Source organism: Bidens hawaiensis, unplaced genomic scaffold, assembly GCF_021521415.1.
Source record: "Bidens hawaiensis isolate Kalapana, Puna unplaced genomic scaffold, B.hawaiensis_p1.1 tig00023231_1, whole genome shotgun sequence".
NCBI lineage: Eukaryota > Viridiplantae > Streptophyta > Magnoliopsida > Asterales > Asteraceae > Bidens > Bidens hawaiensis.
In genome coordinates this window covers 88,340-106,995 of record NW_027493646.1, presented here as the reverse complement: position 1 = coordinate 106,995, position 18,656 = coordinate 88,340, and the positions used below count along the sequence as shown (strand labels likewise).

The 18,656-nt window shown below is 33.0% G+C and overlaps 1 protein-coding gene across 2 annotated transcripts; it reads right to left on the bottom strand.

Moving 5' to 3' along the window:
* Positions 1 to 11,993: 11,993 nt before the first annotated feature.
* On the bottom strand, positions 11,994 to 18,434 carry LOC143567182 (transcription factor TGA2.3-like). Of its 2 annotated transcripts, XM_077053654.1 has the most exons (9): positions 18,180 to 18,434; positions 17,969 to 18,104; positions 17,533 to 17,598; positions 17,211 to 17,270; positions 16,453 to 16,530; positions 16,288 to 16,339; positions 15,027 to 15,298; positions 13,409 to 13,654; positions 11,994 to 12,273 (listed from the first exon to the last, which is right to left on the bottom strand). In XM_077053654.1, exons 2-9 carry the CDS (start codon positions 18,032 to 18,034, stop codon positions 12,127 to 12,129), a joined length of 987 nt encoding a protein of 328 aa, XP_076909769.1. In that variant the 5' UTR covers positions 18,035 to 18,104; positions 18,180 to 18,434; the 3' UTR covers positions 11,994 to 12,126. The 2 variants fall into 2 exon arrangements, with proteins under 2 accessions (XP_076909769.1, XP_076909768.1); XM_077053653.1 differs by lacking the exon at positions 18,180 to 18,434 and having other exon boundaries at positions 17,969 to 18,135.
* Positions 18,435 to 18,656: the final 222 nt, after the last annotated feature.

Below are 18,656 nucleotides of genomic sequence, written 5' to 3'. Positions count from 1 at the left end.
TAGCTGATTCGTTATACTAGTTCGTCACCTTTCATAATGAATTGGACCTTTATAACAACTGAACCCTTAACGAACTGGGGGTTCATTCGTCAGTTCTCCCTTAACGAACTGTTTAACGAATTGGGCTAGTTCGTCATCCTTTCCTTAACGAATTGACATAACGAACTAAGGCTAGTTCGTTAAACTTCCGCTAACGAATCAAGACCCATTCGTTAAGATCCCGCTAACGAATTAGGTTTAGGTCAGAGAATGTCAGAACATTCTCTGACATAAACCCTAACCTCGTACCATCCGACTCCGGCGCTGCCTTCGCCGGAAAACCGGAATCTCGCCGGAAAAGCGAGATCTCGCTTATTTCACCACCGTTTTCACCGTTTTTCGTCCCGTTCGATCCAGATCTAAGCTAGGGTGATCCCTAAGCTCATCTTAGGTTCGGTTTATACCCGATTCCACCCGGATCTCGTGACTTCAACGGTTTAACGGTGTCGGCTCGTCGTTTCGTGACTAAATCTAACGGGTTTGGATCTCTACAACATCATACTATCATTACCTCGGGCCGGTATCGATTCTTCTTCTTGGTTTCAGCTAGAGAGAGAAAGTAGGATGAGAGATAGCTAAGTGAGTGTTTTGGTGGTGTATGGAATATGTGTGAAATGAACGAAAAATGGGAAATTAAGGTTTATATAATTATGGATCATGGGCTTAAACCCATGGTCTCTTCCTTCTTTCCCAAGTCCATAACCCATATCCATTACTCAACACTGGTCCGACCCATACTAACTCCTACTTATTTAATTAATTTCCGCTAACCCGAGTAAACTTCCTCACTGACAATAAATAATATAATTAATATTATTTTAGAAATTTTGGGATGTTACAACTATGTACCATAAATCCTAGGAAACTATTTGGTATTTTAAAAACTACCAATCTCAACCACTAGATCATATATCCAATGACCTAGATTTATTCTTACTCTTCCTATAAAACTAGTTCTTTTTATTATAACTCACCCATATATATATATATATATATATATGGGATGGATCATGCGAGAAGGGATTTTACGACGAGAAATGTGAGAAATAAATCTGAGCCACTAATTATCTTTAATCAACGGTGTATAACTAAAATGGCGATTCTGTAATTATTAAAACCGTATTAGAACCTGTATTTTAATTAAGAAGGGCAGGTATGTCTTTTGTGTGTAGGCATCATCAAACCGCTATCAATCCCACATGCGTTTCCCCCTTTCAACGCCAGAATTAATTTGTCTCGGATGATCCATCAAAATCCTTTTTTGAAGTGGCTATGATACAAGAATCTTCAAGAATCGTGATGTAGGGTATAACGAACGGGTTTAGCCTGTACATAATCATCTTTGTTCTCAAAATTGGGGATTTTTGAAGGCTACGGTCATGACAGAATTGAACACGGTAGATTGATTCATTATTTTAATCTATCTCACCCACCGTGTTTGATATTATGGTTACACACATCGATTCGATTTTTCTACATAGTATATGTCATGGAGATAAGAAATTCTAGACTAAAATTAGGTCTTTTTGTGCATGTATAGGTTGTATGTTTGTTGTGTTGGTAGGGGGTTTGATTTCATATGAAGGACGTTTATATATGATGCCAATATGTGGTATGGAATAATATATGGAATCATTGATGTGTAGGTGAGTTATGTTGTGAAGGCTATAATGCCAAGTTGTGAAGGATAAACCCAACTGTTATATGTTGCGTGTAAAAGTATGTCAATAATATTTTAAGGGTGTAGTAGTTACTTCTGATGTTCACTAGGTTTTTTTTTCTTTTCATGTTGATTTGCATAAGATTAAATGTTAATTAGGTTATGATAATTATTATTTTTTTTGTATATTGTTTATTGAGTTTCTGTTGGTAGTTAACATGTGTAGGTAGGTATGTATATACGTATCTGTAGGACATGTGCAGCTATATGTAGGTACAAATAGGCTTATTAAATATGTAATTGTTATCTTTTAATCAAATTGTATGATGTGTAGTATATATATACTGCTTGATGTGTAGGACATTTTACTTGTTCATAAATATGTATTGTTGTATGAAATTATTCGTTTATTGCGCAACTTAAAATGTGAAAGTGTAGGAAGCTATGTATTGTGTAAGTTTTAGTGTGACAATGTATCGGAGCCCGGACAGTGTTGGTTTAAATATAAGTATTGGTAATTTTCATGTTCATCAATGTGTTTTTGGTTTCTTGAGGTTTTAAGAGGTTCTCGTTGTTAAAATATTTTGTATGCTTATGTGTAAGATATACTGAGTGTTGTGTAAAAGGTAATGTTTTATGTGTAATAAAGCATCATTGTTGGTCTAGAATACTTGTTTTTTGTGTGTAGGCTAAACAAATACCGTATGAGTTATGTTCGTGTGTAGGCTAAAATATTGTAAAATGCACAAACATTTTTACTTTCTTTTCTGTGTAGCCTGAACAAAAAGATGTTTCTTTGTTAACTAAGAATTCCAGAACAAACAGCGTAGGATTTTGAATATGTTATGACTAGATTTGTTGTGGTATGTTGGAATATGTGTGCCCATTGTTCTGGTTATTATATGTAAAAGGTAATGGTTTATGTGTAATAAAGCATCATTGTTGGTCTAGAATACTTGTTTTTTGTGTATAAGCTAAACAAATACCGTATGAGTTATGTTCGTGTGTAGGCTAAAATATTGTAAATACACAAAACATTTTTATTTTCTTTTCTGTGTAGCCTGAACAAAAAGATGTTTCTTTGTTAACTAAGAATTCCAGAACAAACAGCGCAGGATTTTGAATATGTTATGACTAGATTTGTTGTGGTATGTTGGAATATGTGTGCGCATTGTTTTGGTTATTATATGTAAAAGGTAATGTTTTATGTGTAATAAAGCATCATTGTTGGTCTAGAATACTTGTTTTTTGTGTGTAGGCTAAACAAATACCCTATGAGTTATGTTCTTGTGTAGGCGAAAATATTGTAAAATACACAAACATTTTTATTTTATTTTCTGTGTAGCCTGAACAAAAAGATGTTTATTTGTTAACTAAGAATTCCAGAACAAACAGCGTAGGATTTTGAATATGTTATGACTAGATTTGTTATGGTATGTTGGAATATGTGTGCGCATTGTTCTGGTTATTATACGTAAAAGGTAATGTTTTATGTGTAATTAAGCATCATTGTTGGTCTAGAATACTTGTTTTTTGTGTGTAGGCTAAAAAAATACCGTATGAGTTATGTTCGTGTGTAGGCTAAAACATTGTAAAGTACTCAAACATTTTTATTTTCTTTTCTGTGTAGCTTGAACAAAAAGATGTTTTGTTAACTAAGAATTCCAAACAAACACCGTAGGATTTTGAATATGTTATGACTAGATTTGTTGTGGTATGTTGGAAGATGTGTGCGCATTGTTCTGGTTATTATATGTAAAAGGTAATGTTTTATGTGTAATAAAGCATCATTGTTGGTCTAGAATACTTGTTTTTGTGTGTAGGCTAAACAAATATCGTATGAGTTATGTTCGTGTGTAGGCTAAAATATTATAAAATACACAAACATTTTTATTTTCTTTTCTGTGTAGCCTAAACAAAAAGATGTTTCTTTGTTAACTAAGAATTCCAAAACAAACAGCGTAGGATTTTGAATATGTTATGACTAGATTTGTTTTGGTATGTTGGAATATGTGTGCGCATTGTTCTGGTTATTATATGTCTGTTTGTAACAAATCATAAGTCTACATTGATTTCATTATAATAGTGTGATTTAAACAATGATTATTAAAATTTGATTTTTTTGCTGCAATTGTATTATGTTGATTCAAAAACATACAATAATTTACTAATGAAAAGGACTCTATAAGTTTTGTGTTAGGCTCTGTAAGTTCTGTGGAGGACTCTATAAGTTTTTTGTAGGGCTTTGTGAGTACATGTGTTAGTTTATGAATGATTCTGTGTAGATAACTTGTAATCTGTGTGGGGCTTTGTAACTCATGTTTGATTATGTATAGGACTATGTGTAGGTAACCTGCAATCTGTGTAGGGATTTGTAAGTTCATGTGTAAGTTAATGTGTGATGATGAGTAGGTAACTTGTAACTTGTGTATGACTCTATAAGTTCATATATAAGTTTTCTGAGTTCATCATTATTATCTGGTATGTTTTAATTTAAAAATTCATTTGATACTATCAGTATTAGTATTGATGTTGAGAAGAAAAGAAGAATGTCGAAAGCAGAAAAGGGAACACTAAAAGATCTCATATTTTGGGATAGCTATGAATCTGAATGAAAGTTTGGTTAATCCAAGATAGTAGATGGTTAACCTTTTCTTTTTGTAGTTTATCTCATGTATTCTAAACAATGTGCCTACATTTAAGTTTATGGAGTTGTATTTTGTTTAGGACGAGATTATGGAACTTAGAAAAAGTTTAAATTCTTCATTTTGTGTACGTTGTGATTAAGGGTTTTGTAGTATATTGCAGTATTAATGAAATGAGTTAGAAATTTGATTGTAAAATTTGTATCTTATAGTCCTTTTATGAATATTAAAATTAATAAACCTATATCATATATACAGAAGCTTGGTTTCGTGGTTGATAGAATCAAGATAATTTGCTAAACTAATGAAATTGAGCATTTTAATGAATTGTTTTAGAGAAGTCTAATGAGCATAATTGACTATGATATGATGAAGAAATTGTGTTAAAATAAAATAATAAACTTATTAATTAATAGAATAATAAAGTGTGTAATTACCATTAATTAGAAATAGTTACCAAAAGAAGAAAATTTGAACATTTTACTAATACAACCTTCTAATTATATAAGTAGAATTAATAAAAAAAATTACATGATTGGTTAAAGTCTCTTCTCGCACCAAAAATACTTCTGAAATGAATCTAATCATATATATATATATATATATATAAATAATTGTTTTTTCTTAGATAATTCTTGATACGAATATCTTTTAGTATGTTAGCAATGGTTTTCTTACCAAAGTTTGGATGATAGTCATAAGTTCAATGAAACACTTGCATGAGGGAAACTAAAATGTCAAATTTCATCGATGATATCCTAGTGTGACCGTAGCCATCTGTAACTGGGTAGTCTCTTCCATCAGTTGCCGAACATGTTTTACAATGCCAACTAGTTGTTGAACGAGTTATGAGAGCTTCCATCGATAGTGGAAATTTAGGTTCAAAATTCATGTACTATGACCATTTACCCACATACTAGGATTTACCAGTATTCACATGCACCACCAATTATTGTTATGTGTGCACTCATAATGGTAATTTGGTTTGCATGCTCGCCCTAATTTCACCCATTGTGTGTTAAATTGTCCCTTAGATTGGATTGTCGAGTACAGAGTGCTACTAACCTTGAAAAGGTCAACAAAAATATTAGTTATCATTAATTATACGTTGATTAGTTGAGAGTGTCACAAGAAAGAATGGTTGGGGAACCGTTTGGTTCGAGTATTCGCTCGAGTCAAAACACACTGTAAAATTTCAATCCAGCAGATTGTAGATAAAAAAACATGCTTATGAAACAAGTATGCACAAGAAGTGTGCCTTCAAGACACGAGTCTGGTTTGTCAATATAGTTAAATAAATATTACTACAAATTTAATATTATTTTCAACATAAAATAATAATATAAAACAATAAGAATAATATCAAACACTTACTACATTTGAGATCTTCCAATATTGCACGCCCGTGCAAGGTATTCATACTCGTCTGTTGTTCATGATATAGTCTTCTTTTTAGCTCGAGGTTCTACGGGGGGGTTTCTTTGTGTGTTTTCTCTCACGTGAGCCTCCGTCTTTTTCATGTTGGCTTGACCCGGTATGATTCTTCGGTTCAGGTTGCGTCTCCGGCACCGTCTCTTCATCTTGTCTGAAACCGGCCATCGTGCTCGGATTTTGGAAACAGGTCATCGTGCTCGGTAATGGAAAACCGGAACCAAGCAGTTGCATGTATGCCCTTATGCTCGGGTTGTAATTAACACCGACCAGGCCCTCATGCTTGGGTGGTGTTCGGTTGTGGATTTTTTGGCTCAGGATTATTTGTGTTGGGTTGTCGGGAGTATTGATCGAAACCGGGCATAAAATTATTTAATGGATTCATATTTGTCGGGTAAACAATGAAAGCGGATGAGAAGGTGAAAGACGGTGAAGTTGGTGGTTTATATGATAAATAAAACAGCTTTTGTTTAATATTACATGTTCAACGACCCTTTTTAAAAAAAATTGTTCCATATCAACGTAATGTACAAAACGTTTGGAAAATAGCACACCCAAAACGAGCCGGGGGTGCCTGGGCGTTTTTGAGCATAAAGTGCCGCAAAACACGGCAACTAGGTCTAATAGCATTATTTGTCCTTCGGGTATTAATATCAGTCACTTTAAATATCCACAAAAGTTACATTCATAATACTCTTTTCTAATTGGCCAATGCAATAAAACAATACTGCTCTCAAGCATATTTATAGTTTTTATAGTATCACGATTTACAACGACTTATAATTTATAAATAGCGTCAATTTATTTAAAGTAAATATTACAGTTGGTGAGGCAGTTTCCGACAAGAAATGAGCACCACACGTAAATAACCAGCTTTTGGTCGGCTAACAGAACCGTTGTTTTTTTAAATGGGTTAACCTCTAAACCTTTTTAAAGGTATTATATAGTATATTGTTCCCAATCAAAAAAACTGATTTTTGATTAATATCAGCCGTTAGATTTTTCTGAAACAAAATCCTGACCACTTGAACTCAAAAAACTGCTTCTAGAAGCAGAGGTTACAAGCGGTTGCTAAACTTACAGCAGTTTAACCCCACTACCCAAAATTAACCTACCTGAGCCTTATATAAGAAACCATTTATATAAGCGATTTAATTGCATATACCGTCAATTTGGGCATAAATATTGGTATTCTTCTTGTATAGTATATTGTTTTCGTTGTCACTGTAATCTTCAGCAACAATTTCTGTAACAGGAAATTAATGAGCTACTAACTGATTTCAAGCCAAGATATGCATCTCAGCGGCTACCATAATACATCCCGCTTGCGTTGGTTGTTCGTAAGTTTTCATAATTATTTCAAACCTTGAATTCAGTTTGCCCTTAAATTACATTGCTCGTAATGGTTCTCTGCCTGACTAACAATTTTTAATCACTTGAATAATGGGTGTGCTCAAACTTGATTTAAACAGGAGTGAAAGAGACTTTAGAGTTGTCATCAAACTGGCTTCACGAGCAGATTTGCATCATCTTGGATTGTTTTTTAGCAGCACAATGCACCATTTTGCAAGCGGGTCAAGATTACCATTTTTAGTAAGTAAATCAAATTATCATTTTCATTAACCAGGTCAGATTATATTTTTAGTAGAGAAAAAAAATTATCCGTCTCACTGAACGGGTTATTTACCATTTTTAATGAACGGGTCGAAGTTATCATTTTATAAAACGAGCCAAGCTTTTCTTTTTTCCGACCTTATCTATTTTTAATGAACAGTCAAAACCACCATTTTTAATTTTAGTGATTATTATCTTTCATTGGCAGGTAACATGCGGTTTGGTTCGGGTCAACACAAGTCTTCTTTCTCGTGTTAGGTTTCTTACACTACTGCAGACAAGCACGACTACTGTCTTTCAAGCTTCACGTCTAAACTATGCCGTTCTAAGCTTCACCGGATGCGGAACATAGTGTCACCAACTCATCATCGGAAGGGGCTACAACCATGGCTTCTTTTGGCAAGAATAATACTGGCCGTATATGCATCATTAGGCGATGATGAAATAAAAAAGAATTATAAAATGTTTCAACATATTACACATGGCTATTAGATTAGGCGTTACATTTTTTGGTGAGTGTTAGGACAAAGTCTAAGTGAGTATCAGCCACTTGACCCGTCCTTGACTTTGACTTTGAATGTGTATAACCAACTTATTTGGGTGTGATATGCTTATATTTCTTACTACAATACATGTGTTTTAAAGCATGTATTTGAAAGTATTGGTCACGATTTGTTTCTTTGATAAATTGACTACAGCCAACCAATCCATAGATTTTAATCTAGGTATTGAAATTGCTAATAAGGTAAATGACAAATTTAGAAAAGCTTGCATCAAATAAATTCTCTTATATTGACTTTATAATAGTCAAAGATTATTTTGAAGTCCGTTTTTCTAATTAAATGAGGTTTTTAGGGAACACCCTAGCACAAAGGGGGTCATTAAGTATCTATTATTTGTAGTTTGGTCTGGCTTTGGTGTATGATTTCCCATTTACATGGTCCTTGATCCATGAACCCTGAATATGCCTTTCTCTATGGTCCTAAGCCTGATCAAGTTAGGATCAAAGTTTACATAGTTGTTTATAGTTTGCAATATATTTAACAATTTGTGTTGATACTAAACGTGTTGAACTTGTATCTTAAACATATATATTGTTTTAGTTTAAAATGCAAATAATTATATTTTTGTCATTTTAACATTAAACTACCCGTCCACCGGACGGGTATATAACTAGTTATTTAGATTTTAGAACATAATATTTAAGAAGCGTAAACATTTAAAGTTTTTTTTTCTCCTTCAAACAGTTGCTTTTTCAAACTGAAATAGGTTTTACCATCTTTATCACCTCTTAATTACAAAAAAACATCATCCATTCTTGATCATTTTCATTCACTTCTTTTATCAAGAGCTAAACATATATGCCAAGTTTTATTATTTGAGAACAAAAGATAACTAGTTTTATACTTGTCCGATGAACGGGCATTTAATGTCTTAATAGCACAACTATCTTTATTTGCATTCTAAACCAAAATAACATATAATTTAGATAAAAGCTCAACTCTTTAACTTATAAGTAAAAAATAAATATCTGCCTTGGTTAAAAGAACACACAAAATAATGAATTAACAAATGAGTTTTGAAAAAAAAAACTAAATTTAAAGCCCAACTCCATAAATATAAAAAATTTTATAAAAGTATTAAAACTTTATAGATAATGCGAATTTAAGTTAATTGAATTGGTTTTGAGATAAATAATTCAGTATGCATCAATATAAAGAGGCAAAATGGGTCAAAGATGCATAGAATTAATTAAAATGAGATGTAAAACACGAATCATAATTAATTAACTAAAATTTTGACTTGTATTTTACTCATTTTGTATTTAACTCCGTATGTTTTAGTTTGTAGAGTGACCTCTTTGAGTAGATGGCATTGTGGTATTTGATGTTGGTGTTTTTTAAAGTTTTTAAATACAATTATTATTTCAAAGCTTTTGAACGGCCTTTTTGATGCTCTTGCTTTTCTTTTAAATAAATTTTTTACCTTGTTTACACATTTTTGTTATCTTAAAATTTCTTTTTAGTATATATGTGTGAATCCTTGGGCGGGCAAAAGTAAAATTGCACTAATTTTGACGTTATTTTACTAATCACGTGAAAATAACGTTAAAAGTGGCGGAAGGTTAATCAGGCATCATGTGGTGGCGTTGATAGCCGAAAGACAAGGGCACATGCACCAATCAGCCGGTGTCCCGATGATTGAGTGTTATGTGTCTTATGTCCAAGGCTTGATTCAAAACTACTATCGAGCCGGGGGTCTTACCGGAAGCAGCCATCTATCCCATAGGGATAGAGAGGCTTGATTGAGTGTCACGATGATTGAGTGTTATGTGTCCCGATGATTGAGTGTTATGTGTCTTATGTCCAAGGCTTGATTCAAAACTACTATCGAGCCGGGGGTCTCACCGGAAGCAGCCTCTCTATCCCTATGGGATAGAGGTAAGACTGTCTACATCTTACCCTCCTCAGACCCTACCATAGCATTGCTATTGGTGGGATATACTGAGTACGATGATGATGATGATGATGATGATGAAAATTTCTTTTTAGTGGTATTTAGGTTCTCTTCCTGCTCGTATTGAATCTAATAGAAACATCACTAAAACTGGCAACGACTAAAACCTGGCAATGTATAAAGACATTACACGGGAAGAAGTACAAACAATTCACTAAAATATAGGTACAAAAATTTTCTTTACAGAAATCAAATTCTTATTTAACATTTATAAAGTTCAAACAACTTAGCCATAACTGTTGAGGTAGTGAGCCATTATAATCTATACATATTGCATACATGATTCACATTTGCGCTCTTTAGATCATATTATCAATATTGAGACCAAGGAACTACGTCAATGTTGAAACTCTTATGATTGATTGCCTGCACATAAAACCACCAAAATTTCTTATATATTCAAAAAAGGCAAACTTACTAAAGGGCCAATTACATGTTCCATGGATTAAATCATGGATCCACAAGACATTAACAAATAGATAAAAGTTTTAAGCAATTTGCTATATTTGTTTAACAACATAACTGAGATCTACAATTCACCAAAATACATATAAGTGAGGAGGTAACTGTAAAAGCAAGCCAACTGCAACATTCAGTTTTTGGTGCCCATAAACTTGGTCTTGTTTTAAGCTGGGGAGGGTTTCTCTTAAGAGTCAAATGCAATGCATCAACCTCCTAAAAGTATGCAAGGTCCTTTTCATAATTTTGAGGCGGTGCACCTTCTGCCTAGACATTAATTACAGGCAATATTATACATCGGAAAAATAAAAAATAAAAATCGAATGCTTGTACGAAAATCATACCAACTAATCCTGATGAAGAGGGATCGTTCCAACAAATCCTCTATCTTCCTTGGAGCCCAACTCACCAGATCCTTCTGAATGGACTCGCAATCTTTCTGTGTTTGAGAATTATTAAACACATACCAAATATTCAATAATATCAATTACAAATACATATATAGAGAAAAAAATCAAATGCCATATGCTTGACTTGTCTTTGTCAAACTCCTGTGACGCCAAAATAGACTTAATTGTCATACACCTGAACACAATAAATAGTATGTATTAACATAACAATCATGTCTTTGGTGGGCTTCATTGCCCAATTACTTGAACCACATCACAAAATACATAGAAACACATGAATCAGATATAAAAATAAACACATATTTAGAGAATTTATTGTCTATAGATAACAAAAACAAATTACCAAATGCTATTAGAAAATGAATATTTACCTAGTATAACAATTCAAAATTTGGGGCGATGAACTCAACACGAAAGGAAGAGAAGGATGGAAGGTTTAGTGATTCTGAACGTGGTGTGAAGTTGACGTACACATGCATGTGATTCCGAATGAAACCCGACACCTGCTATTTCGATCGAATGGAAATGTAAATGGTTGGGGTTAAAAAGAAGTGAGAAGGAACATGAGGTTAAGAAGCTAAACTATCGGAGACGTGGAAAGAGAGAGTATAACTGTGATGAACTGCTCGTTCTATAAGCATTTGTCTACAACTGCTCTTAACCGCTGCTTCTAGAAGCTTTTCAAGGGGTTTATACGGCTGGGATTTGAAGATGGAGACTTTAAAGGGTCCAGATTAATCTAAAAGTTGGTTACTTAAATGGGGAACAATATATTATATAATAAACAAAAATGACACTTTAAACTGTTAACACTGCCATTTTAAACTATTATAAGTCTTATATTGGTGTCATTCTAAAGACTCATGCATTAAACATACAGTTAAAAGACGATTTTCGATCTTGTAACTAACGTAAGTAACTATTTAACCCACTAAATAAAACCGGTCAAAACTTGGATTAAATCGAGCGTTCAAACCTCCATTCAAGTGGTACATAAAATGAGAACAAAACATCAAGAAACATGTAATCACAAACTATAGTTGCTTGCTATTAACAAAGACTGTCTACTATATTACAAAATACACTAGTACCAAAACACAAACCAATCCCAATGCTGTCACCAAATTTATTGTAATTTATAAGTTAATAGTTGTTGAAAAATCATTCATAGGAAAAAAAAAAAATAAAGAAAGATAAAACTTAACACTATTAAAGAAGATTTTAGAAATGAGACCAAGAATTTGATGGCTGTTATATATACTTTTGCTTCACTCCCTGTTTGTTACAAATCTTTACTTTCTTGCACATGAAGTTATCTTCTTGTATTTAACTGGTACAAGAACTGAGTTGGTCACTCACGAGGCCGCGCGAGCCATAATGAGCTCAAAGCCCGAAGCCGAGATGAATAGTCATGAATGGCAATGAGTGCTCGAGCAGACTGGCGAGTTGTTAATATCCTATGCATTTGTTGGAAGGTTTGTTGCCTTAAGTTGTCAGCCTGGTTAAAGGATAGAATAAACTTGTTTAATAGGGGTGAGCATAAAACCCGAAATTAACCGACATAACTGAACCGAAATAACTGAATCATACAAAAAAACAGACGGTTCGGTTTCGTATTTTCTGAAAGCCGAATTTTATGGTTTCTTTTCGATTTTGTATTTTCTGAAAAACAAATAACTGAAAGAATGGTTAATTTTTTTTTGTTATTCATCTTCAGGATTATAAGTTTGATTTCTGAATGTTAAGTAAATTATAAGAAATCAACAAATGTTGTAGCCCAAATATATTTAGCTAAAAAACCAAACCAAAACCAAATTAACCAACATAACCAACCAAAATAACTGTTGGATCACACAAAAAAACAACAGTTTGGTTTTGTATTTTCTGAAAACCGAATTTCAGCTTTGGTTTCGGTCTTGTATTTTCTAAAAACCGAAAAAAAAAACGAATAACTGAAAAAACCATTTACTTTTAATGTTTGTTATTGAATTTATGGATTATAATTTTGACTTTTGAATGCTAAGTAATGTATAAGAAATTAACAAATGGTGTAGCCTGATATATTTAGCCCAAATATAAAAATATTAATCAATCATCATCTATAAAAAAACTTTTAGACCAAAATTCAATATTTTTAGACTTTTTTCCCACTAAAAAGTTCATGGGGAAGTGGTAAAACCGAAACCGAACAGAACCTATTGTAAAACTCGAAAACCATAAAAATGAAAAACACCGCCCCCAAATTATATTTAAATACAAACAACCAAATTTTCGGGTTTCAGTATGATTTAAGCCCAAAAACAAGACAAGCACGTTCGCGAACTTATACGAGTTTATTATTAATATTATATTTATAGATTTTTATAAGATAACTACTATTATATATTAAATTATGACAAAATAATATATATTATGTTATATCTAAAAACTATAATTTAAAAGCATATAGCAAATTAATTAACAAATAATAAACAACCCAAGCCCGAGCTTAGCTCGAGCTTGAAAAACTAATCACAAGACGAGCTTGAGCTTAGAATGAGCCGAACTCGAGCCTATTTGAGCTCGGGCTTGGCTAGGCTAAGCTAGTTTACACCCCTAGGGTTTAAAGTTGAGGATTTAGAGGATCAATCGACCTGTCGAATGAAGCCCTCTAGGGTTCCTAGTTTACCCATAGCCATAGCCATCTGGCCCATGTAGTTGGCTACATTGCCCGATGAATTTGAGGTACCGAGAGATCCGGCTATGGTCTCGGCTAGCGACTGCTGCAATGCCTCCATCCCTTGTGATAACGCGTCCTCGGCTTGCTGTGATGACTGCTGTAGGTTGCCGATTGCCAATAACTGCTGCTCGGTCAAAGGTTCCAATTGCGTTATAAGCAGCTGCAAACAAAAAAAAAAAAGCAACATAGTCAAAGTTTCGCACATGTCATTATTTATGTTTTCATCCGTGTTTGCATGATCGGTTAACGAATCGGTAGCCTTACTAGTCAACTGGTTGGACTGGTTTCAAAAATAGGATTGCGCCGTAAATGATTTAAAAATAAAAAAAAATGCATACAAAACTAATTTACAACAAAATTTGAAACTAAGTTGTGTATTGGTGTGGATTTACAATTTTAACAAACTATAATACCTTAAATAAATAAAAATTTAATTTATTTAAGAATTAAGAATAAAAATTACATATAAATATAATTAATTTATAATAAAATATGTAACTGGTTATTTTAGACTTTTAGTATCAAATTACAATTTTAATATAATAAAAGTCTTAAATAAATAATGAGACTTTTAAAAAAGATAACTTTTTATGCTACGGTTATGAAAACATTACTTTATATTCTTAACTAGTTTTTTTACACGGCGCGTTGCGCCGGCCAGCTAGCAAAACTCCAGCGTTGAAACACGAATGTTGATAAAAACCGAGTGCTACGACGATGAGCCGACATGAATTCGATCAATATTGGCTGCATTCGTTACGATATAGACATCATTGGTAAAATTTGAGCGTTAAAACTCAAAATTAATTCGTCAAATTAACATATAAGAAAACAAAATATTTAAGACGATGTTTATTTGGTTGGCAAACCCAGGCAGTGGTTGTCGTCCCGAGCATTGAGGCGGTAACTTAACACGAATTCGGTCGGCTTTGATTACGTACATAACAGTACCAAAACTTGAAAACAAAAAAATATAACAATTGAGGTGGACCAACGACCAATTTTATTATTATTATTATTATTATTATTATTATTATTATTTTTATTTATTTAATTTTTTTTTTGGGGGGGAGGTGTTGGTAAACTTGGGCGTTAGTAATACCCGAGTGTTGTTGGTCATAGGTTTTAAATAAGGTCGCAAGTTTGCGCGAACTCGGTAGGTTTTTTTAGGTTTGTTATGGTACCAGAACTAAAAAAAATAACGTTTGATCTCAATACATTTATTATGGCAACTGAACTAAAATAACAAAATTAATCAAATAATACGGTGCCGCCAAGTGCGGCACCAAAGTTCTTGTTTATATTATAGTAATAATTTTTCATCATGTACTTGAAGAAGACAGCGGAAAAAAATTTTAAAAATAAATATGAAACCAAAAACTCAAAAATCAATCCAAAACCACTATGAATCCAAAAACCTCAATTTCATAATTATGAATCCAAACATGTAAATTACTCCTAATACATCAACCACGAATCAAAAACAAGATATTTAGCATAATTCTAAATGACAAACAGGATCTGATACTGACCTTTAAGAGTTCTGAAGAACGGAATCCACCTAACCAGAGAAAACATCTTTCGGCAGGTGTTTTCCACATGCCCGATAAAACATGAAAGACATCGGCTTTTGCAGCATCACTTTTGATTCTGAAAATATCCTCATAATGTGCAACAACACCATCAACTATGATCCTTAGTTCACCATCACCCGCATGATTGCTAACCGCCCCTTTCAGCTCATTTATTCGCCGGTTGTGTTCTTCTAGCCACCGCCCATATTCAACATCAAAAGCCAACGCTCCTTCAAAAGTAGTTTAATAATGGGCCGGTTTGGGTTATTTTGTTAAATGAAAATAATATAGCTAGTAAGGAAACTGTTCAAAAAGGTGCAAAATAATATTGTTGTATAAATTTTTTTTATATTATAACTAGGGTCGTTCAAAAAGCTAGTGGCCCGCTGGAAAGAAACTCGGTTGTAAATGAGCCAAGCCCGAGCCAGTGTCGGCTCATGGCTCGCATGATAACTGGCTCATTGAAATTACACCACAAATTTTAATATATACATACATATACACACACATTTTTATAATCATAACAATTATAAATATTGAAAAAAAAAAACAAAAACCAAAATAATATATTATTTGAATCTGCCTCTTGATCTTTAAAGAAAAAGAGAAAAAAATAATAATACATATAATATTATAAATCTCCTAAGTTTATAAATTTGTCTTTTACTTTTCAATTATTATAAAAAAAAAAACAAACAAACTAATGAGCTGGCTCAGAGCTTTTTTGTCAAGCTCGAGCTCAGCTCATATATTTTAACAAGCTGAAAAGCCGATCTCGAGATCAAATTTACAGCTTGTTATAATAAACTAGCCAAGCTTGAATGACTAATAAAACTCGTTAAAATAAGCAAGCAGAGCTCGAGCTCGAATTTCAACTCTTTAAAACAAACAAGCTGAGCTGATCTGAGCTCAACTTTTCAGCTTGCTAAATAAACGATCAAACACGAGCCCAAGCCCCTTGGCTCGGCCCTAATTCTAAATTCTAATTGTAATGTCAAACAGTTTGGAGATGAGTTGATTGGGTCAACTCGAACTGACCCGTTTCTTAAGTTGCTTAACTCATTTAGCCTCAATCCTAACACGTTTATTTAACCCGTGTCCAACTGTTTACTAGTAAAAACTGTAACACTATGTTCTTAATTAATCAAGAAAGATTGCTAAATTTATTGAAAGCTAAAACTAGTACAATAGAACTATTGAAAATCACAAGAGGTCTTACCGTTCCCGCTCATTGATTGAGATTGTTCTCCTGAACTTGAAATGAAGATGCCCTTTTGATAAAGAAAATTATATTCATTTAAGACAACTGAAATGATTTTCAAAATACAAAATGAAGTAAAACTGAAAAGAAACGCGGAGACAATAATGATTAATCAAACCGTACTTGCTGCCGGGCTCTCTGAAGCTCTTGCTCAAGTTGAGTCAGCTTCATTCTACTACTTTCCAGCTGTTGGACATAAGCCTATAAACCAAAAATTATATAAAACAAATGAGTAATTAATTTGATTAGTTTGACATGTATTAAGCACATTAATCAGCAGTAGACTAACTATTTGACAATCATATCAACAGTAATATTTGGAAAAATGTGATTTATGCTCTTAAGTATTCTTAACTGGTCGTGTCAAAATTTAAGAACAAAAAAGATACAAAGATCAAGATTGATATATTTAAACATACTTAAATCTTTGGCTGTAAATTTGTAATTTTTGAGTATTAACATGAAAATAGAAAAAAAAATCCGTTTTATGAGATGTGTTCGCGTCCATCAGTGAATACATGTGACGTGTTCAGATTTATGGTTTTGACATGATTCTCGGTAGGGCTGTCAATTGGGTACTTGTTTAAGACGTGGTAATAAAAAAAAAGTGTGGTATGTGATTTTTTTTATTGTTTTAAATAATTGAAATTAGTAGGCTAGACTGCATCATTTTCCCTTATTGGTAGATAAAACTTAAAACTGTCTTATAGCCATAACATATAGAGTAGTTAAAAGAGTTGTACTCATGTTTGATACTTGTGTTAAGCGCGTCATTTCTAACCTGTGAAACACGTTTAGACACGAACTGACAGCCCCAATTCTCTGGTTCATGTAAAACAACTTTGTAACAAAACATATGAGCCAAATTAAAGAAAATTTACTTTCTTCCGCAGACGGCTCTTTCTTGCAGCTTCACGATTCTGGGCAAGTCTACGAAGTGTCTAAAACATACAGTTAAAGAATCAGCAAGTTAGTTAACAGCTTGATCACAAGATTACTTAAATATCATGTGTCCAAAATAATCACTATAAAAACAGCTTATTGTACTTGTGTTTCTTTTATTAAAAAATCTAGCTCTGCGTTTTCTTTTTGTTTCCAAAATTGGATTCTGATTTATGATACTGAAACAATCATTTAGGACATTTGAGGATTAAATGTTTATCAATTAAAATATAAATATGAACTTGTAACCAAAAGCCAAACCTTTTGATCCCTTGACTTATCACTAGCATCAGAAACCACAAGCCCATGTGACTGACCGCTATGAAACTGCAATAAAATCACAAATAATGCATCTTAGAAAACTTTCAAGTTAAATGGACCGATCAGGACTTTATTTTATCTTAAACGAACTGAATAAAGAAAATTGCTAAAAGGTTCTATTCCAGGATTCAGATCATCACGATAACAATACTGTTTCATAAAAAAATGTTAATGGATCAACCTGACCCGGCCCGTCTCAACCCATACTAAAAAAATGGCCCGTTTCAATTCAAGCCCATCACAAAGATTTGTCTATCTTATAAAACAATCATTAGATATAATTCCCAATTATCAGTCAAATCAAAGCAGTGTGATTAATGTGTCTAAAGACCTAATAATATTAAAAGTACTTCAAAAAGTAAAAAAAAAAAATTACCCCCAAACCCTTGTCTTCAGTGTCGCCATCGGTTGAAGTATCAGTCCTAGGACTGAGCTCCGCCATTACCGACTCTCAAATAAAACAAATGATTAAACAACTTGTATCCAACTTCTTTTGTGGCATACAGCTGACTCTGCATAATTAAACAAAATCATAAAAATCATAATACAATCAAACTGAAATAACAACATACTATTAAACTCTTCACCTCATTAAAAGCACGCAGCAATCGCACGCGCCAAGCCCTTGATCTTGAGAAAACATAATATCAAAACATTGTGTGTATATGAATCCATATAATAACATATAAAAATAGTGATAATAAACCCTAATGAAAACTACAGGTAAAGCAAAACCCATGTGAAGTTGGGTGAAAAATCAAGTGGGTATATAGTAATTTTGCCCAAAAAGAAAAGAAGTGAATAATCAAAGCCCGAAAGAGTGATAAATTAAGAGTCTTGAAGCTTGCAAAGATTAGGGTTTAAAGAACTTACATGAAGTTAAAGGTGGTGGGTAATAACTTGGGATGATTGATTTGAAGCAAATGAAGAATAAATGAAATGAAAGGTGAATTGGAGTTGCAGAGTGTGTTTTGATGATGGTCGCAAGGTGGTTTGCGATTTTGACTTTTTTATCCCAACAAGGAGACCTTTCTTTGAAAAAAAAAAAGACCCAATTACAAATT

What these genes read in the sequence shown, in the direction of transcription:
- LOC143567182 (XM_077053654.1), bottom strand. Translation starts at nt 18,034, where the DNA reads ATGGCGGAGCTCAGTCCTAGGACTGATACTTCAACCGATGGCGACACT. An exon ending in ATAAGTCAAGGGATCAAAAG is followed by an intron (nt 17,271 to 17,532) that starts GTTTGGCTTTTG and finishes TGTATGTTTTAG; the next exon opens with ACACTTCGTAGACTTGCCCA. An exon ending in TCAATCAATGAGCGGGAACG is followed by an intron (nt 15,299 to 16,287) that starts GTAAGACCTCTT and finishes CTACTTTTGAAG; the next exon opens with GAGCGTTGGCTTTTGATGTT.